This window comes from Elaeis guineensis, chromosome 5 (genome assembly GCF_000442705.2).
Source record: "Elaeis guineensis isolate ETL-2024a chromosome 5, EG11, whole genome shotgun sequence".
Lineage (NCBI taxonomy): Eukaryota > Viridiplantae > Streptophyta > Magnoliopsida > Arecales > Arecaceae > Elaeis > Elaeis guineensis.
The window spans coordinates 6,908,768-6,930,777 of NC_025997.2; the positions used below are offsets into that span (position 1 = coordinate 6,908,768).

At 36.4% G+C, this 22,010-nt stretch overlaps 2 protein-coding genes across 2 annotated transcripts; one reads left to right on the plus strand and one right to left on the minus strand.

Annotated features, from left to right (window-relative positions):
• The first annotated feature begins 3,034 nt into the window (after positions 1-3,034).
• LOC105044710 (plant intracellular Ras-group-related LRR protein 8) lies at positions 3,035-13,724 on the plus strand. Its single transcript, XM_010922696.4, has 10 exons — positions 3,035-3,272; positions 5,193-5,287; positions 6,907-7,071; positions 8,434-8,544; positions 8,741-8,841; positions 9,552-9,689; positions 10,612-10,660; positions 10,788-10,853; positions 12,788-12,907; positions 13,412-13,724. Exons 1-10 carry the CDS (start codon positions 3,098-3,100, stop codon positions 13,529-13,531), a joined length of 1,140 nt encoding a protein of 379 aa, XP_010920998.1. The 5' UTR covers positions 3,035-3,097; the 3' UTR covers positions 13,532-13,724.
• Positions 13,725-13,815: 91 nt separating this feature from the next.
• LOC105045076 (sister chromatid cohesion 1 protein 1) lies at positions 13,816-19,540 on the minus strand. The gene is given in 21 exon segments (XM_010923242.3): positions 13,816-14,564; positions 14,927-15,039; positions 15,129-15,216; positions 15,399-15,538; positions 15,787-15,871; positions 15,982-16,126; positions 16,210-16,289; positions 16,376-16,544; positions 16,630-16,776; positions 16,938-16,987; positions 17,318-17,487; positions 17,567-17,645; positions 17,734-17,758; positions 17,761-17,808; positions 18,385-18,484; positions 18,734-18,810; positions 18,882-18,901; positions 19,008-19,052; positions 19,171-19,229; positions 19,336-19,404; positions 19,488-19,540. Coding segments are annotated over 21 exon segments (1,845 nt in total). The 3' UTR covers positions 13,816-14,481.
• Positions 19,541-22,010: the final 2,470 nt, after the last annotated feature.

Consider the following 22,010-nt stretch of genomic DNA (forward strand, 5'->3'; position numbering starts at 1 on the left):
TCACCTAAAGGAAGTCCAGAATTTCGATCATAAAATTTTTTAAGATCAATGACCCGATTTTATGAAATTGAACTTTAAAATGTAAATATAGAACTTTTGCACAAGTTCAAGGTTTTTAGCGAGATTAATAATTGTATATTTCATTTGATTGGTAAAAGTATTTTAAAAAATCCATCTCAGAAATAATAGAAAAAGAAAAGTCAATACATGATTGTCCTCTTAACTAGAAGAATAATCAACATATGCAATCATACTATTATACTAGGAAATGATTAAATGAGAATCAAAAACTCCACATGCAAGTACTCCTACTTATTCCATTTCACCTTGGTGATGGCTCTACCAGCAGCCTATATTGCTTGTATGGATCCAAATTAGAAATTCATTGAAACCTAGTAAAGGATTTCAATGATTTAAATTAGAATAGGATTTGGAAAGGAAAAAATGTAGAATTTTAATATTTGTATACTTGTTCATGTATAGATGGGTTAAAAATAAGGGCAAAAATGCCTAAGTGATTATTTTGGTCCATGTGCCGGTAAATTCTTGAAGGGGTTAGAAATATTTGAAAGAGGGCTACCTTCATTGTACAGTCTATTGCTTACAAATCTCTATTAACAAAATTAAAAATATAAAAATAAAACATAATAGATGTAATCACATCTATTTATCTTTCTTCTCATGTAAATTACTTATTCTCAATTATAACAATTTTTAATCTAACTATCTCCATTTAATCTTAAAAAGTGCAAAAATTCATTGGTTTTAGTTCCGATCTCTAAAATGGCTCTATTCATATTTAAGTTGGCAATATAATTAATTTAAGCTCTATATCTTGTTCGGATTAGTTTTGTAGCCATTGCCTCGTATTAGCATTGTTGATTTTTTTTCCATGATTACTAATTTCTTTTCCATCATCTAGATATTGAAAGCTTTCCAAACTGAAATCTCCAGGAAACAACCTAGCAAGCACCAACTTGTTCCATGCTTTTTTTTCTCCAAAAAATATTCGAGATTAGTGATCAACAACACACACACACACTCTCTCTCTCTTTCTCTCTCTCTCTCTCTCTAGGATTATTTTTCTTATGAAATATACTACTCTCAAGTTCCATAATTTGCAATAATCCCAATTTAATTTGTAGCAGTTAGGCTCCTACTTTATCATTTGTCTATCTGCAAGTTTATATTTTTGTAAATGCACAAGCCAACTCTCAATTGTCAACTAAACATTTACTAATATCAATGATAATTTTATACCAAATAAATGGCCATAGTTCAAGTTTTCTTAGGACTCAAAATGGATCAAATATGGAGTAGATCTCCTTACCGATATTCGTTTACATTTGATAAATACAAATATAGATACGTATAGATATATGATATTTAAGAGTACAGATATAGGTATGGATATATATGTTAAATAGTTAAACTTTGTAGCTATAAAATCAAAGATATCACTGGATAAAAGATAAATTAATTTAGCAACATATTAATATGATCAATTCTTTTTCTTAAAAATTCATGAATGTTATATAAAATTAAATAAGATTATTATAAATAGAATAAGATATTCAAATATCATAAAATAATTGTGAATCCATACTTATATCAATTTTTTCTTTAATGGATATGGATATAGATACGGATATTGGTCAAATATTCAAATTTATATGGATAAATTTAGATATAAAAATAGATCCAAATGGATATTATCTTATCCAATTTCATTCTTAGTTTTTCTTGTTCACATGTTGAGTGAAAGTTTTTTCTTAAATGAAAAACTTATAAGCTATTTAACTTATAACCTCCTATAGATTTTAGTTTCTATTGACCTAAGCTTTTTATTAAAGTCAGTAAGTTGTTTCCAAACTCCAAAAGGAGGGGATGGAGGAAAAAGATAATGCTGCTTCCAATCCTACAACCATCATCGTTCATGTAAAATTCAGTAGCCGGCCGGATGTTGTCTTCCTTTATCTTCGACAAGTATAGCATTAGGGATCTCAAATCCCTCTTCCAACCTTTCACCAATATCATCTCTCACAGTTGATAGATATAGATATTGGTCAAATGCTCAAATTTATTCAGATAGTTTTAGATACAGAAATAGATTCGGATACATATTAGCTGGTCTATTTTTATCCTCAGGTTTTTTTGTTCACATGGTTAAACTTTATAGCTATAAAATCAAAGATATCACTGGATAAAAGATAAATTAATTTAGCAACATATAAATATGATCATTTTTTTTCTTAAAAGTTCACGAATGTTATATAAATTTAAATAGGATTATTATAAATAGAATAAGGTATCCAGATATCATAAAATAATTGTGAATCCATACTTATATCAATTTTTTCTTTAATGGATATGGATATGGATACAGATATTGATCAAATGTTCAAATTTATATGGATAAATTTAGATATAAAAATAGATCCAAATGAATATTATCTTATCCAATTTCATTTTTAGTTTTTCTTGTTCACATGTCTTGGTTGAGTGAAAGTTTTTTCTTAAATAAAAAACTTATAAGCTATTTAACTTATAACCTCCTATAGATATTAGTTTCTATTGACCTAAGCTTTTTATTAAAGTCAGTAAGTTATTTCCAAACTCTAAAAGAAGGGGATGGAGAAAAAAAGGCAATGCTTCCAATCCTACAACCATCATCGTTCATATAAAATTCAGTAGCCGGCCGGATGTTGTCTTCCTTTATCTTCGACAAGTATAGCATTAGGGATCTCAAATCCCTCCTCCAACCTTTCACCAATATCATCTCTCACAGTTGATAGATATAGATATTGGTCAAATACTTAAATTTATTTAGATAATTTTAGATACAAAAATAAATTTTGATACATATTAGCTAGACTATTTTCATCCTCAGGTTTTCTTGTTCACATGCTTTTGATGAGTGAAGGCTTTTTCTAAAATGTTAGTTGGGAACTTTTAAGCTATTCAGCGTATAACCCCTTGTAGATACCAGAATACTGGGTTTTGACCTCAGCCTCATTAAACTCGGTAAGTTGTGTCCCGACTCCATAAAGCAATCTGAGAGTAAACTTCCAGTCCCCGGGAGGAGGCAGGCGAGGGAATGGAGGTAAGCGGCGATGCAGCCCCCGATCCCACCACCATCACGATTCACGTAAAATTCAGCGGCCGGACGCTGCGTCTCTCGGTCTCCGACGATTTCACCGTCAGAGATCTCAAATCCCTCCTCCAACCTCTCACCGATGTCATCCCTCGCGGCCAAAAGCTCATCTTCAAAGGTACTCCCGCTCATTCTTCTCCTCTCCCTCTATTTACCTCTCTCTGCACGAGCTTTCGACCTTTTTCCGTTGCCCTAGATCAAAATCTTGCCCTAGAAGGAGGCCAGCTTTCTGAAACTACGAACAATAGATAACTTGTTCTATGGTTTCGTGAGATTTAGGGCTCACGTTTTGATGGGATTTAGAGTTCTTGGAGGAGAGAAGATCTTCTTGGCTCTATGAGATTTAGGGCTCTTGGTTTGATGAGATTTGGAGTTCTCGGTGGAGAGAAAAGATTTTCTTGGTTCTATGAGATCTGGGATTGTTGGTTTGATGAGATTTAGAGTTCTTGAAGCCCCTCTGGATGGAGGATTCAAGAAGTGATTCCTGGTGGGTATTTGGTTAGAGGGGTCGTGCTAGAGGAGAACGATTCTTTTATAGAATATTGGTATTGGAGAAGTGGAAAATTATTGGTATTGGAGCTGGCACGGTAGATTGGAGACAAAGAGGAAGATAATGCTGGGGAATCCGGGAATGGAATCAAACAGAGGCGATGAGCGATATTAACCTTATAGCTGTTTCTAGAAGCGTTTAGAAACGCAACCATCCAAGGTGAATAATTTGCAGGCTTTATTTTTTCAAGAAATGGTGGGTGGCTCTGTCATCCTTTGCACCTCAAAGTTATTTTCCTGTTATCTTCATTTTTTTTAAAAGCCTTGTATAAATACACTGAAGACTTCTCCATAGAAAAAGAATAAGCGTGAGGGAAGGATTGGAAAAGCTATTCTCTGATTGAATCTCTAAATCTGTAGCCGTTGGCTCAAATTTATTTCCTTGCCAAGTTGAAGGTCCTGCTATTTAAATGTATTTAACTTGTTTAAACCATAAAATGCTGGGGCTGAATGGATCATGACAAGGGCATCTTGACATAGTGTTTGCATATGAAGTTCACTCAATCTAGTTAGTGGTTCTACAAACCAAGACAAGAAGTGATTATGGATATGGAAATAAAATGAAATCAATATTTGACACTTTTTTTTTCCCTTATTGAGGTTGGGGAGCTAATCCCCATCTTCTACCCTATATTGATCCCATCCCTTGAGGGCCAACTCCAATCGGAATTGAACTCCAGCCCCTTTCTCAAGTGGAAAGTGGTGATACAATTTGAGCAAGTTTTTGGTGGCATTAGTATTCAATATGGAACCTCCTTTTTTTTATTCTTTTCTTGCGCCAAGCCAATTGCCACCTCTACTTTCATTCTTCATATCGTGCTTTCCTCAGAGATATATCTCTGGTTTATAAAAGCTTCTTTTCATCTCCATGTTAAATGCACCATGTTATTTTGTATGACTATATTCTATTAATCCAGTGTGATATGAAGAAAAGAATTTTCATATTGAAAAGCTAAGATCTTTCCTGATATATACATGTAAATATGAAACATCTGTTTTTTAACTGAGGCCTCTGCCTTTACTAGAGAGGTTGCACATAATATGTGTTGATAAGCTGGTATCCATTTGTATCTGACCTTAAATCATAATCAATGATCAAAGGTCTCCAATCCAGATGCATTGGATAAAGGTTTCTTTATACATCTATTCATATGTTTATCTTATGCTAAAGGTGCCAAACTGTTGTAGTATATTTTTTAGGAACATTGATTAAGAAAAAGATTGATACACCACAAGCATTGACACTAATGTTGTTGTCTAAAGCCTCCTATGAAATAATATTCTTCAATTAATTAAAATAAAATTGCATGGGCTGCTTTGTCATTAATTTATGCTATCTGTCAGCTTCTGTTATTTTTCCTTTTTATGTTGTAAGTAATCTAGAATCATGTGATAGCTTACTTATTGGGAATATGCAAATAATCGCAGCACTAGCCATGCAATCTTTGAGAGTGGTGGAAGCTGATAATTCTAAATGCTTTAATCACAGGGAAAGTTCTTACAGATACTATGAAACTGAAGTCAGAACAAGTGATAGATGGTTCCAAAATTATGTTGATAGCTTCGCAAGGTCTACACCAAGGGGTAATTTTACGTCTTTCTTGTGTAACTATGCTTTTAGCATATATTTGTGATTGAGATTAGGAAAAACATCAAAGTTAAAGAAATTAAACTATAAAAATACGAAAGACTTCTTCTTCTTTACAGATCAGTATCATTTATAGTTATTCCCAGGTTAATCAAGTCTTTTCGTTTTATGCTGTGTTCTGTCAACTGTTCTATTATATTATTCTTTGGTGCTTTGGGTTTTATGTTAATTGCTGTAAATATATTATTAGAGCTTAATGAAGTTATCTAGTATCGAAACTCAACAACCTTTTGACTTACAAAGTGGATCCCAACCCTGGACAAAAAGGGGCCAAACTTTACCATATGCTTCCGCTTTCCATATACTGCTTCTCGACTTTAAGTGATGCCATCACATTTCCTTACTATCATTGAATCCTATCATATGTTGTAGTGTTTTTAAAAATGCGGTGCCTGCTGCCACATACACAGGCGGTCAAGGGACTGCATAGACCTATACAGTCCCTTGCCCGCATTACATTGCCTATTTGCAGTACCATCAGCAGTCGTACCAAATATGGACCAAAAACATGGCCAAGTTAGCTTGCATAGCCATGTGTTGCTTGCTTGGTATTGTACAGCTGCATATGTGAGCCCACTCAGCACTCTGGAGCTATATATACAATCCACTCTTATGTGTGCCCGTGTAGGTAAAGTGGGTTCAAGTTAGGTTTGATATGGATTTCAGGTTGGCTCGATACATGTGTTAATATTGCTAAAACATTGATTATGGTAATAACTATTGCTATTGGGTATTATATACTAACTAATAAGCAGTAACCATTAGTTATTATTATTAATATTTGCTATAAAACATTACTATGATTATTATACTTAATATATTATATTTATTTTTAAATAGTTAAAATATAACTGTATATACACCTACTTATGTTGCCACATATTGCGTATACGTTATGCTGCCTGCACATAGCAACCGCTTGTTAGGGCATTGATACCACACTGTTTAAATATTGTAGTCAATGGACTCCTGTTCTTCCTGATAACATAAATTCATTATGTGAGATGCTTCTACTGAATGTTTAATTGACGTATTATGAGGCTCAAAACTAACATATCCTAAAGCTAAAATCATTGAACTTATGGGTGTGCATCTTGAGATGAACAGTTTCATAGATTATCTGTGTTACTTTAATGCTACTTTTCACTTTTCATGATGGAAGAAGTCTGCTCTATTCCTGTACCCTTTTATATTTCTATAGATTTAGATGGTTCATACTTATAGTCATTAAAGCTGATTCCATGTAGCTGGGGAATGTTATCATGTTCAATTCTATCGTATTTTAGAATTATTTAATATTTACAATATGCATTAGTGTTTAAACTTGCGTGTCCCTTGAACTGCAACCTGCTGTCCCCCAGATGCATTATTTTATTGATGTATCCTCAGTAAGTAACCTGTGCCCTGTTCAATTCTATTGTATTTTAGAATTATTTAATATTTACAATATGCATTAGTGTTTAAACTTGCTTGTCCCTTGAACTGCAACCTGCTGTCCCCCAGATGCATTATTTTATTGATGTATCCTCAGTAAGTAACCTGTGCCCATGAACAGGATGGTCCGATTACCAAAGTCACTACTTCTCCATCAACCAACACAAGGAGGATCTTTGATAGTAAACAAAGTCAAGTTTATAAGACTAACACAATTGTTGACAAAAGTCGTTCAGAACATTGGAAGATAACTGGTGTTGTAGGCTTGTCATTGAGCCACTTAAAGGTATGTGCTAAAAGACACAAATAAGTGAATGGAGGAGTTTGTTTTCATCTTATTTGTACTCTGAAATAAACCAGCTGCTTCTTTTTGTATCTAAGAAGGCTGATGTACTTTGTTCTTTTAGCAATACTATGTCTTCTCTTCACCAATGTTGCTGTTTCCCTAGGATTATGTCTTGTAAGACTGCTTAAACCTCAATATGAAACAATTAACTTGGTCTGATGCTGGAAAATGTTCTGATACAACTATGAGTCTATGACAAAGTAGGAAGTTGCTACTCGCAATTTCTTAATGTTTTACCAACTATAATGTTGCACTGTTTCAAAATTTCTTTAAATTTCATGCTTGTGATCTGATTTCAGATCATCTTGATGCTGACTAATTTATCATGAGGTTTCATCTTTTGGTTTGCTATAATGTCATTGTTAGTATTATTCTGCTTCATGCAACTGTACATGACCTCTATTTGACAACATTTGAAACCAAGATATTGACCATACCATATCGAAGAGGATGTTTTGTGCAGTCCTGGCCTTTTAGCAGTAGTTAGCGCTAAATTTGTTGGTTTAGGGCTTTAAGCTGAGCAAAAGCTTACTTGAAAGTGCTTAAATTTGAATTTCATTCTTTTGTAGTTAAAAAAAATATGTGACTGATGCATTTGAGTCATGTCCATGTGAAAATTCCATATTCGACTGAGTTCAACAGTCGATGTGATTTCATGGTAGATGTCCACAAGAAGTGAATAAGAATATTTTGTTTTTCTGTTGCTATAACCTCTTATAACCTCAATAACCAAAGGCTTTTGCAGGAATCTCCCCTCCACTCACAAATTAAATCATCCATAAGATTGAGATCAAGGAGCGGATTCAACAATTGCAACCTCTAATTTCAAACTCTACTGTGGCCTGCCCTAGTAGCCTTTTTTCTTCTTCATTGTTGGCTGAGTTAGCGGAAAAGGGGAAAGCAGGGAGCAGTGGGAATCAAGAAAATCACACTTTGGCAAAGCCTAGTTATTTAGGTTGAAAAGGAAGAGGTGGGGCTTCTTGGAAAATGACTGCAATCCCATGACTGTCGAAAAAGAAATCCCCCTTTCTTTCTAATTTGACTTTACTGGGATTCTCTTTCCATCGATCTTGGGTTCCAGGACTCTGACCCAATTAAAAAATCCACATGGGACATTTTTCTATCTTTTGTTGGTAGCAAAAAAGGGTGATCACCACTTATATGATTAATTGAGCAGGAAAAGAATTACTTTAAATATCTTGCAGTTATCTGTTGTCCTTTGGGTCTTATCATCAATTTTGTCATCCTGCATTTTTATGTTGTGAGCCTCAAAATTTTACATATATATTGTTGATCTAGCAGAGAGTGCCTGAAGAAGTTTGGGCTTGTGGACATTATGTAAGAGTACTGGACGTCAGCAACAACTTTATTCCAGAAATATCGGACAACATCGGTTTATTGACATCATTGAATGTAATGTTTCTTCTTTTGCTGTTATATCTCAGTTAACTAATTTTCTTTATCCATAAGTACTACAAGCTGTACCACCACCATTCTCATGACAAAATGTTATTTCAAAGTCAGGATCTGAAGAAATAGTCTGATTTATGTACATCTTCAAAGTGTAGCAAGCTTTGGTCTAGAGCTTCTTCTTGTTTACGTTGTGCAGAAATTGTTGCTGAATGCTAATGATCTATCGGACAAGGGTATTAGCTGGGAAGGCCTGTCATCTCTGAAGTCTTTAACAATTCTCTCTTTAAGCCAAAACCAGTAAGTGTGACGTATACAGCATATGCTTAGTTGACTTTTAAGGAAGTTACAATTAAGCAATGTAAATACAGTACATATTAAGTATATACTATATGGCTGACAAGCAGAAAGGCATTTCATTAGAAAGCTGGCTAGTTGCCTGCTTCAAGGGAGAGGATGTCATTGTTGACTATTGCATCCATATCAATCCTCGTTACATCAAACTGCTAATCCTTATATGTTAATATTTCATCCTTATCCAGTAAACCTACATTAAGGGCCTGTTTTTGGAAGCCCGAATAAGTTGCCTGTGGATGAAGCCCACATGTGGTGGAAGGTGAGGGTAGAGGTGGCTACGGGAGAGGAGAATCTTGAGCAATCTAGGGAACCCCTGGACTCTGCAATCCTGGAATCAGAAAAAAAAAGAAAAAAAAAAAAGAAACAGGATGCTGGTTTTCTTTTAAAATGTAAAAAGTGGCTCCTAGTGTCCCAGTAATTTTTGTAATTGTGTAATCTAAAGTTTCCCAGATTGGCAAAATCTTCTTCCCCACTAGTCAACTCCTCAATGTTCACTATGTGCGGATAATTCCAGGGACTGGCCATTTGAGCATCCAAACAGGCCCTTAATTATGAGCCAGTAAATTCAGATCATCTATATATGGTTACTAATCAAGCATATAAGAATATGACATTTTGCTTTTCTTTGTTATTTCAACTTATTTGTTTTGCAGTTTAACTGCTTTGCCCTCTGTGGTTGGCACATTGACTTCTCTCTGTCAACTCCATATTGCCAACAACAAATTAACAAGCCTACCAGCCGAAATTGGATTTCTGAATCAACTTCAAATTCTGAAGGCAGGCAACAATAGGTAGTATTAGAACAGAGGCAACAATGTGTTTTAAAGTTTCTGTTTTATGTTCAGTTAAACTCTTAGCACTCTCTGAATGTTCAACTTAATTATTGTCACATGTTCTTTTCATTATGATTATTGGTTTGGGGCTTTAAAATCTTCAGGGAGAAAAGACAACAGCATAGGTATGATGCCGTAGCTAAATAATTTGATAAAATTGGAGTGGCTTCTCTATAGTTCATGAACTTCAAGAAAAACAAATAACGAACCAATGCTAGGATAGTTTTGTAAACTAAATTTAAAAGCAAATTGGTAGGTAAAGAGTTTGTTATAAAATGAAAACTTGCTATTAATGAAGCATGACGACTATCTTAGTTGGATAAAAGCGTGAATCTGGAAAAGAAAATTTGATTGTCTAGATAGCACTTTCTCCTTCTACCAAGCTGATGATTGCAGTCATCTTGACACAGCAACTTTGACCAAAAAGTAATACTGCATCCAGATGATCTAATGAAAGCAAAAGATCCTGGGTATATGCATTTTACTAACCCTTAGAGCCATGCTTGCAATCAATATTTATATTTAGATAGAACTCTCTCTCTCTCTCTCTCTGTCTCATAGAATGATCTAAAATGATTTAGAGATCCTCTAATAAGCAGAACATCATGCTTTTTTGAAAATTTGAAATTGTAGATGTTATGTACCTGTCAGATATGAGATCAGAATATTGGCCAGAGTATCTCAGATTCTCGATATTATGTTTGTTATCTTTCTGGATGCTACTGAATTTTGATCCCATGTTATGAGTGGACCCTTCTATGTAATTGAATTGTATTTAATACTTCTAACTGTACATCAAGTGAAAATGGATTTATATGGAGCAATGGTTTCCCTATTGATAAACCTTCTTATCTGACATGCGTATGTTTTCTGATGGCAGGATAAGTTCATTGCCTTCATCTATAGGAAACTGCCATTCGCTTGTTGAGGTTTTCATCCTCTTGCTTTATTGAATCAATAATAGATGACTATGGAACTTCATAAAGAAGATAATTTATAATGTACCAAAAAAAAGAAGATAATTTATATGCTTGGCTTGGTTTTTTGATGATGCAGATTGATTTGTCATCAAATCTTTTAGTTGAGCTGCCAGAAACACTTGGGAATTTACATAATCTAAAGGTTTGTTTTATTTTTTGCTCAATTGCCATATGGAAACATCTAAAAACTAAATGAGCAAATATGTATCAGGTTTACATGCTTTTAGAGAATGATTATACTATGTCATATGTCATACCAGTAAATATTATTCACATATATTTTTAATTTATGAAAGTGATAATATTTTGCTCCCGGAGAATATGCTGGATAACATGCATATCTGTAATTGAAGCTTTTATTATCTGTTGGTATCCATCAACTTACTCTTGTTATGCGATGTACTTGTACCACAACATCACATGCTAGAGGAACCTGCCTCTGATATTTTTCCTCCTTTGATTAGGGTTATCTTGTAGTCCATGCTGTTGTACAATGCATTAAGCTAATAAAAACCAGCTAATAACATGGTTTGGTTCTGAATGTCTTTTACCTTCTATTCAATAATACCAGCCCTTTGGTTGGGTTCTGGCTTTTGGATCTGTATGCTTGGATAAAGGTCAGGTCAGGCTCAGGCTTGGTTTGTAAACACATGCATTTGTTATGGAAAACATGGTCGGTAATAAGATTCATATTGATTAATAGATTTAGGACATTATGTATGGCCATTCAATAATATCTCAATAATCATAATTATGCTGTGACATTGAAGTAGGAAGAAGGAAAGTCATGGTTGTAACCTGCAAACAGTAAATCCTTTTTCCTGGCTTGTCTGTTTTGTAAGTTGGCTAGGAAGGAGATTTATCATTGGAAGATTTTGCACCAAACGTCGAAATATAAATATATAACGGAATGAAATCTATCCCTTACATGTGTTTGAAAAAACAAGTTCTTGCTTCCTGCTTGGTGGATGGAAACTTTTTATTTTACATTCGATTTATTTGCAGCAGATAGAGGGTGAGCACCCCTCCACATGTGAGAATATGACTATGGCTGCATTTGGCATCGTTGTCATTTTTTCCTTTTTTAAAAACAATTGGAAGCAGGAATTTTGTTCCAGTTTTTTTTCAGATATCTAACAACAGAAAATATGTCTGGTTCACTTTTTTATTTTTGTTTAAACAACAAGAGTTTGCAATGTAGCCAGAGACGAGGGAGAGGGAGTGGGGATGGGGCCAGCGATGCATTCAGGGAAGTGGGAGAGCTTGAAGTCAGACTGAGAGGCAGCTGAGGGAGCAGCAAAGGGAGAGAGAGGGGGGATGAGGCCAGCGATGTGGCTAGGGATGAGGCATAGTTCAGCATCATGCAGAGAGGTAGCTGGTGAGGTCCTGGAGAAGCCTGCACAGTTAGGTGTGGGTGACAGGGCAAGGGCGAGGTTGGGTGGAAGAAGAGTGGTTAGGAGGAGAGGGATGAAAACCCACTTTTTATTAAAAAAAAATGTAGAAATGAAATTTTTTCGCTTCCACTTTTTTCAGAAATAATGGAAGTTGTTTTTAAAAAACAGAAACATGATAACCAAACGGATTTTCTACATCAAATTTCATGTTTCTGTTTTTTTAAAAAAAAGGAAAAAAAATACCAGACAAGGCCTAAATATGGAAAAGTTCTTTAGAGGTTTGATGGTAGTGAAAAGTTCTGTATATGGAAATGATTGCATCAGCTATTTTCTTAGAGATTGAATCAACGGGGTTCAATCAAAGTTGAAGTTCCTGGCATTGATCAGGATGCATTTTATATTCATGAAAGATTATGTTCGATACCAAGTTATTTAGTTTGTATTTGTTGGATCACTTATTTTTAAAAGTGTTTTATGTTACGTATGGGGATGTAAGTTATTCCATTTTGGACCACTGTTTTTTTATCTCATATTATTTCAAGTTTTGTTGTAAGAAATTTTAGACGTATTCTTTGAGTTTGCAGTTTTTTCCTTTGTTGCTGCTTCTGTTGGATATGCTCTGCATTGGCTAAATTTGCGCAGTGTATTCTTGCTTGAAATAATATTCTTGTCCATGACACAGGCTTTGCATCTAAGGAACAATGGTCTCAAATCTCTACCTTCAACGTTATTCAAGATGTGTTCTCAACTGTCGACACTTGATCTCCATGGCACAGAGATTACAAATGATTTTCTCCGGCAGGTGTGGCAAATTTTAGTTTACTTCCTGTGCCTTTTTTCTCAAATTTGTTTTCTGGCTGCTGGTAGTTTCATTGACTGACCTATTGCAACCATCAGCATGAGAGTGCAAATGACCTGCACCTTGTCAAAACTGACCAAAAGGGCCATATAACTGGTCAGGGACTTGAATTTGACTGTATGTGGGTCATGCTTAGAGGTAGATTTATTTATGGATTCGAGTATGTTCCATTTTGCATGATTGTATGTACATGACTTAAAAAAGGTTAACCAATTTGTTTGAGTTTAGTATTAAACTACTGAAATTGGATCCCTTCTGTTGAAAGATAGGAGTTCAATATGTTATGGTCTATGATAATGGATCAATATCTAGATCCATTTCTGACCCGATTTGGGACTGAATCATGATTTACCTAGAGCCTGCTCCACCTATTTGCAGTCTTGGATGGGTTCAAGTTTGAGCCAAGTTATGATGCTAGCTAAATATTCTTATTACCTGTTGCAATAGGTTGAAGGATGGGAGCGTTTTGATGAGCGCCGGCGATCAAAGCATCAGAAGCAACTTGATTTCCATGTGGGATCTTCTGGAGTATTCGATGAAGGTGCAGATGATAACCGGAGTTCTTAACTCTTTTAAAATAATGGTGCCCTTGTTGTATCAGTATCGGCTGGTGGTTGTAGCAGAGATGCAGAATAACGTTCTGCTTTCATCATGGTGAGAGATGTAGGGACGGACTAATTTGGACAGGGTTTAACCCGTTCTGTAGCCCAATAAATAATAATATTAATACAGGATAATTTATAAACAAGAATTTTTTACACTTTTGAGATATTGATGAATGTGCTTGATGCGGGGCACTGTTGCAAGACTCACCACTTCACGACCGATGTCTATAGAATCTGTGCCTTTGCATAACACGAAAGTTCATTCTGTTTGACGCATCTGAGTTTATAATTTACCTAGCAGGGACCATGCCTGACCGGAAATGATTTAAATATTTGTTCTCTTCAACGCAGCAGTCAAAGGCCCATGTCTGAGTTCATTGTGAAGTCTGCCCATTGGTATTGCCTAGTAAAATGGTGGGTCTTGACTCTGCATTTGACCATAGTGGAGCTTGTATACAGCTGCTGCGGCATTCTAATCATTCTTGCACTTGATATCAAATTAGAATCCATTTATGACAAGCATAATTTACATAATGATGTGCAGGAAACTACAGAACATCCGGAGAAATGCCATGTGAAACATTTTTGTTCTAATTATATAACATTTCTTTATATTTGCAAAGTTGTACTAAGCTTACCTCCAAGCTATGAACTATTTTCGATACACAGAAACGTGGATTTTCCTTCCAGTATTCATACTATGAGAGGTGAGAACTTTAAATCTCATCTCTTTCTTACCTTTATGCTGTTCCATCATGCGTTATGAAAGAGAACTAATTCTTTACCTACTAAAAAGAAAGAGAGAACTAATTAATCCTGGAAAACGTGAGAACAACAGCATCTCTTCGTGAGAAAGGCTAGGTGAGCTTGTCTCCATCCAGGATGTCATATTCGTCCTCTGATTTGAAGAACTTACATCTTGGGTCCCTTTGATATTAAAATGTCGCCGTATGCCGCCACCTGTTGGACCTTGATAAAATCGCAGGTTGCGAGAACTGCAAAATAAATGGCAGTAGCTTCTGAGCAATAATTGTAAATATATATGAGAGCTTTCTTAACCAAAATAATACATTTAGACACACGGGCCAATATCAAAAATATCAAACATGAGAGTCCTAAAGAAATCGTGAAAAGCATGGGAATCAATATAGCAGGTGGCCTTGCCATACCTTCCATTAAAAGAAAAAGGGGAAAAAAAGAGAAATACGTGCATGCGATTCATCAGTCATCGTATGGTTACATCAACTTGAGGATATTATTCTTTCCTCCTTAGTAGACTTGATATTGGGAGCTAATGTATCATAGGCTTTTTTTTTGTTTAATTCCAAATTGTAAAGCATCAAAGAAAATTAGATACCGCATGTTTGATAGAAGAGCTGAGCAGCTCTCTTCCGATTCATCCCAAAAGCAAGCTGGTTGAGTGATTCAGCTTGTGCCGTGCCAGGCGTGTCAAAATGCAACTTGAGTTGCCTGCACATGAGCACACAAATATCATGTCAATTTTGCATCAATGGTGGTCAGAAATGCAGGTCTTTCTTTCTCATTATTAAAGTACTTACGTGCGAATTGATTGAGTGATCTTGTCAACAGCGGGATCGGAGGGCACGGGATGTGGGGTTTGAGTGGGTCCTGTTTCCTCCAATAATTCTGTAATATTTGAAATTAGTTCAGGCGTCTATATCATAAGCCAACCTATTGACCGAACTGAACATAGTTCGTATCAATCCAGGTATCTTAATGTGTTTATCATAATTTAATGCTGCTTTAGATAACGTTATCTAAACAGTAGTTAAAGCTAACGACCGAATCTCAGTGGCCAAGGCACGAACCAAAATCAGGGGTAGGTCCATTCCCGGACAATCTTCTCTTCTTGGAGTCTCTCACTTCTTGCTGCAGTGGGAACTCCTCTTCAACCGGATCAAGGCTCCCCAGAGTAGTCCTTGATGATGAGTGCTGCCTTCTTTTAGACCTGTTTCAATTACCAAAAAAGAAGGTACAAGAAGAGCCAATTACTCAAGGTGATTCTTGAAATACTTCAGCTAGTTGATTTTAAGAAGTAGCATTTGTTTGGATTTGTACACAAGCTGTGGTATGAGATTCCACATAATACCATCAGGCTCTGAAATTTTTACAGGAACCGCTCAGGTACATCTGAAGGATTGTACAACGGTCAAAAATCTCTTAAACTTCCTTGAACAAGCCAAAGTTTCTACTGACCTTCTTGCAGGTAGTATCTCAGGTTCAAATGGAATGGAAGCGTGTCCAGAGCCAGAGCTGGGAATGGACTTAGAACTCCCTCCTCCTACGTGTCAAAAACACATTCTTATCATTGCTCCAAAAAGAAAGAGAGAAATTATCCGAAGCATACAAGAGATCGACATGCTACAGCTACAAGGAAGCTTAGGAGGTTACCAGGACTTCCTGGAGTGACAAAATGGTCGCTGGACGCTGCATCATCGACTCCTTGGAAGTCCATGTTCTCTAGGTTTGCTCTGAGCTTCTCTATTGAGATATCCAGTGGGTGTGATCCTATTACACTCCGAAATTCCTCTGGAGGCTTCAATTCCAAGAATTTATCATCGGATGCAAGTCAATGTGATAATAGACATGAAAAGAAGGGAATTTACGAAAAGAAATTACAAATTGAGGAACATCCTGAGGATAGAATGCAACAGGCGTTGAGTGTGTTTGTGGCTGTCGTGCCGGTGGCGGCGTTCCTCCTTCAAGACAAGATTTAATATAGTCTCTCAATTACTTTTACTGCCATTAGGTGATAAAATATAAGGGTTCAAAAAAACATGGTTACCTGAAGATGAAGTATTGTCAAGCTTTGGCTCAGTACACTTCCTCCATTGCTCAAGAAGCGGGGCAGGGTAATATATCTCATCTGGAAACATTTCTAGACCAGAAATCAGAGCCACTGGTGGCAAGTCCATGAGGTTGCTTATTTTTGTAGAGAGAACAGGATTAAGGGACTGCAAATAATTAATGCTCAGTACGGATGAATAATATTAGGGAAGTTGTTAGAAAGCAAAAAAAAAAACTTGTTCCATGGCGAACCTTAATGGTTCTTCCTCTTTTCGATACAATGTTGGAAGAGTCCTGAAGCCATGTCTGGTATATGCTTCCTGGGATCATGAGTAGCTCATTGTCCATGATCACCTGGGTGATATTTCTACGTGCCTTCCTTTTTGGTGGCTGAGGCCTCTACACATCTCGAGGCAGTTAGATTCCACAAATATTGTTTTGCTAGAAAAAAGTCTATACTAGATAGTCGTTGTTGTAATGAGATGTCCTAGTTATAAGTAACATATATCTACAATTATTATATATATATATATCACTTTTTGGGCTTCACTTATTCAAACCTTTGCCTGCTGATCCTCCCGTTCGTCCATCTGATGGTCCATGATCCCACCTTGTGCAAAAGAATTTATACATAAGTAATTTTTAAGCAAGTTAGTTAGCAGCTCTATTTATCCGATAGAGCCATAAAATCTTTAGGCTGAACTAATATACAAAGTAGTTAAGCTAACTTTGGAAATCCATTCCACATTAAAATTTAAATCAAGCAGATTTATAACTATGATTTGGCTGAGTTTTATGATTTTAGCAGTGTCTGAAGGTTCTTCTCTATCCCTACATAACCATGGTTTGGCACACCCTATCTTGCTGATGGGCCTAAGCTTTGATAACTTTTGCATCCACATCCATTTAAAAACTAAGGGTCAGAAACTTTGAGATGAACCTTGTGCTTGTGGTGGCTCTTGCCGTGCAGGAGGTGAGTGGATGCAAGAGCCCGGGGCTGGTGGCTGCTCATCCTGTGGCGGGGGCGAGGGCATCAGAGTGCTCGGGACCTGTGGTTGCTCCTGAGGAGTGAAATTTATCTGGGTATCATCGTCTCCTTCTATATCAAACCTACAGTGCAGCAATTGCGAGCTTAAAGAAAGATTAACATTCAAAGAAAAATAAAGAAAATAAGTATATCTTGTCTTGCCTCTCGAAGCGGTTATAAAGATCGGTCTGGGCAACGCCTGACCCGAAATCATCAAACAGAGTGATATTGGCCGGCTCAGCTGGGAGTAAGAGAGAGCCACTCATGACTAGTAGCTCCATTAGGTTAATTATGAGCCCATTGAATCGAATGAAATAGCCAAGCGAAACCTTGGTGACGGTGCGAAACGTCTTCTCGTCTCTGAGGTCGATGTTGACGTAGAATTCATCCAGGTCGTCCAATCGCTGCACCCATAACCATAAAAATCGTGAGCCGTGAAGAGTACTATAATACCATTTTGTTCCCCCACCACGATGCGGATTTAGATCGATTCCGTGGTATGTAGCCCGCGCGGGTCGAAACATCCCGTTAAAAAGATGTTAGCGGCCATCGACGTGGCAACAAACGGTTGGCGAATGGGGAGGGCCCCGCAGCAACTTGCCACCACGAACCAGGTTTGCCCCCAAAAGACAAACATTTTGCACCCTACACAACGAGTAAATTTTCCTCGCAACGGTGATATCACGTCATCATGGTCATAAGTCAATCAACAGTCAGAAATAAAAAAAATACAAAAAAATAGTATGAAATATTATCTACAAAAATTGATAAAATATATTGAAATCGATGAAATATAAAAATTTTTATTGATTTATTATAGATTTAAGGTGATATCACCGTTGCTATAAATATTTTTTCCTACGCAACGACCGTTTAATTAATAATTATTAGCGAAACCGAACATTTTCCTTCCTGTTTCGCCGTCTTCGATTTCCCGCATCCAGGGGCAAAATTGTCAGAAAAGAAGCAGATTTCGTTACCATGTGCTGGAATCTCGCGGCGGAGAAGGACGCGTCCGGGAAGTGCATGGGTTGCTCCACTTCCATATCGACGTTGTCCGGAAGCGTAACGGCCTCGAACCTGCAAGCGAATATCGTTTGATCATGATCACACGGTCCTTAGCTTCCCAATTCCACGGAGACTCATCTCAGGCATGTCCCCTTCTCATCATAGCTACTGCATGCTAGCCCACTACTAACCATCCGAGATTCTAATCGCTTATCTTTTCCAATAAAATCAAAAGAGAAGACAACTACCGTATAGTTTTCTTTCCTAAAAAGGGAATTAGAGAAGAAGTGGGGACAGAAAGGAGAGGAGAAAACATGGTACTTGGCCTGGGTTTTTCCTTTGGGAAGTACGGTGGAGTCACTGACTGCTTTAACCTTCCATGCTTCGTTAATCTCCACCTGTTAAGTCTACAAGGTAAAGCCCAGAAAGAGAGAGAGAGAGAGAAGCTCCGGGAGGTTTAAAAAGTTACCAGAAAACGTGTGACGTCGTCTGCAAATCGAAAAGAATTCATAAGAAAAAACATCAAAAAAGTTGAAGAGATCTCGGAATCGGAATAGACAAATGAAGGGAGAGAGGGAGCAGATCGATGACGAACCGTAGAGAAGCTTAACCTTCCGCTCGTAGACGATCACCACACCGCCTGAGAAGAGCCACCACAGTTAGAGACGAGAAGATAGATCTAGAAAAAAAGAAAGGTTATCCGAAAGAAAGACGAAATTAAAATAGAAAAATAAAGGGAGAATTGTTCGATTGCTTGCCCATGAGGATTCCAGAGAGCCGAAGGGCCATCGGGACGGAGGGATTCAGGATCTCTTCACTGCGATCAAAATTTCCATTAAAAAAAGGAGCTCAGATCGGAGAAATCTCTATAGAAGAGGAATCTCGGACGATGTGGAGAAGCGATAAGAGGCGGAGTAGCTCACCAGATTTTGATAATGTCCAGCTGGTTAAGCTTCCTCCGATTGATCTTGGACTGCATCGTCGCCGCCATCCTGGAAAATTTCCACTTAATGCAGTAGAAGATATATTTGAAACGGAGCAAAACGATACAAGATCGGGATGGGAGAAGGCTAACCAGATTTGGCCGAGAGGAGCTTTCCTCGCTAGAAGCTGATGGGAGTAGAACATCTCCTCCTCTTAGAGTTGCTCTTTCCTTTCTTTCTATTCCTTAGCTTCTCTAGAGGGCGATGGCAAACGAGGAGGAGGAGGAGTAGGAGGAGCAGAAGGGCGATCGCTGAGAACGAGATGGGAGGAGGGTTGAAACGAAGCTTAAACTCGTGTTGTACGATGGCGGAGTGAGGCGAAATGGTCTAATATATAGAGATAGGGGTAAAACTGTAAAAGATGCTGTGGGAGGGGCAGATCTGGAATTTTATCCGTTGGTGAGTCGGGTTCTTGGGTCTTCCCTCCCCGGCGCATGCGGTGATGGAGAAGGACGGTAAACCGCGCGCCAAGATATCACACATGCTAAGCCGATGCGGTGATCCACGGCATCAGATGTTCAGAACCAGCGGCGCAGATGCCACGGTTGTCATTCTAAATAAAATAGCTTAATTATTTTTAAATTTTTAATTTTTTTTTGAAAGTTTTCATTTTCGACTAACACTTCAATTTATGATAATTAAACTATCTAATTTTTTAAATATTATAATTATTTCCGTTGTTAACGCATTTAATGGTCATAGTGAAATGATCACATGCTATCATGTATATTTCATGAATACCAGAATGATATGAAATTATCTGATATGAACTTTTTTTTTTTTATAATTTTTTTTTATTTTTTGTTCATCACTTTCTACGTCATTATTGATATCTCTATCTACACTATCATTTGCTCTAAATCTGTCATGCACATCACCATCATCAAGACTATCTCTACTACCGCATTACAGCCTCCGCTATCCATTGAAATGGCAGAAGTTTACAGAGAATTTTTGAAATAAATTTTACATGAGACGCTTAATTTTGTCTTGGCAGCCATTAGGAATGTTCAAATAGTTAAGTTTCAGTTTTGAAAAAAAAAAATCAAAGAAGATACAATGTTAATGGTGGGATTTTGATTTCACTTAACTATTATAAGATGGTAGAAATTTTGAAGATAAAAGAAGAAAAATTATGAATTTAGAAAACAATTTAGTTCATCCACTAAGTTTATAGCATAAAACAAGACCATAAGCATGGGCTAAGGCCCTGTGACGCTTACAGAAAAAAGGCAAAAAACATGGTGCCTAGTGATCTACCAATGAAGATCTATGATAAACAAAACTCAAAATCAATATTTCTCCTCAACACTACTTCACAAGTCTGGAAGGGCCTAAACTCTGTTTGCTATTATTTTGTATGGGCCTAATATCTGTAACTTGTTCATTCTGACTTTATTTCGGGAATAAATAGGGGGTAGCATCCCACAACTTCCTATTCTCATAAAAAAATAGAAAACTTTCATAAATCAAAAGGATAGAATACAAGATCAAAAAAGAAAGATTTGATAAAATTGAAAAGCACACAAGGCTTGGTAAATAACAATTGAACTATAAATCCACTACTTTCTGCACCTTAAAATCTTTCCATATGCTCTAATTAAATTATAGAAGATGAGTTTAGAGAGAGAGAGAAAAGCCAAAACAAAGAGAGAAAACGGTATAGCCTCTAATAATTTTGTAAATGGTATTTTTTTGTAAACTTTTCAAAAATGGTAGGCATTAAAATTTTTGGAATATGGAAATCTACTAAGAACTGAAAAGAGTGGTGAGGGCTTTGATGGTGGCGGTGGCGGTGGGTTTGGAGCTGACAGTGGTATAGATGGAGGTGCAAGTGGAAGATGATAAAGGTAAGAAATAAAAAGAAAAATGAAAAAATGAGAAAAAAATCTACGTCAACTAATTCATACTATATCAACATCCATTAAACATCACATGATATTATATAAGCATTTTCATCATGGTGGTTAAATGAGTGAACAACCAAGAAAGTAATTACAATATTTTATAAATAAGATGGTTTGATTCCAATGAATTAAAGTTTAAGATAAAAAACAAAAATCTTTAAAAAATTTAAAATTTTTAAAATAATTAAATTAATATAAATTTTAAGATGGTCATGATAAAATAATTAGCATCCAAAAGGAAGGCTGTGGATATCTGAAATCGACACCCACCTAGGGCATAAAAGACAGATGGTACTCTTCGAGCTAAGGTTGATTTGATACATGTGAGGTTTCGAATGTTTCAATTGTGATTCACCCAATGACGAACTAAAGCTTCATACATGATTTTAGATACGCCAAAAACAAAGTCGCTATCTTGTTCAATCTTTCCATTAATTAAAATTTATCAACGTACTGATTATCTCATTTGGATCTGATTGAATTTAGCTCTGACCCCAGCTAAAGTTAGAGTTCAACCACCTTGTTCCCACTTGGATCAGATCAAATTTATCAATTTTTAGCTCAGATTGGTTCAGAAAAATTTTTGGATAAACTTGGTCATATAGATAAAGTCAATAACAAGATACCACATTAATATTTTGATTTTAAAAATTTTATAACCACCTCTAGATATCACTATTTAATCTTGCAACCACCTCAACACATCGC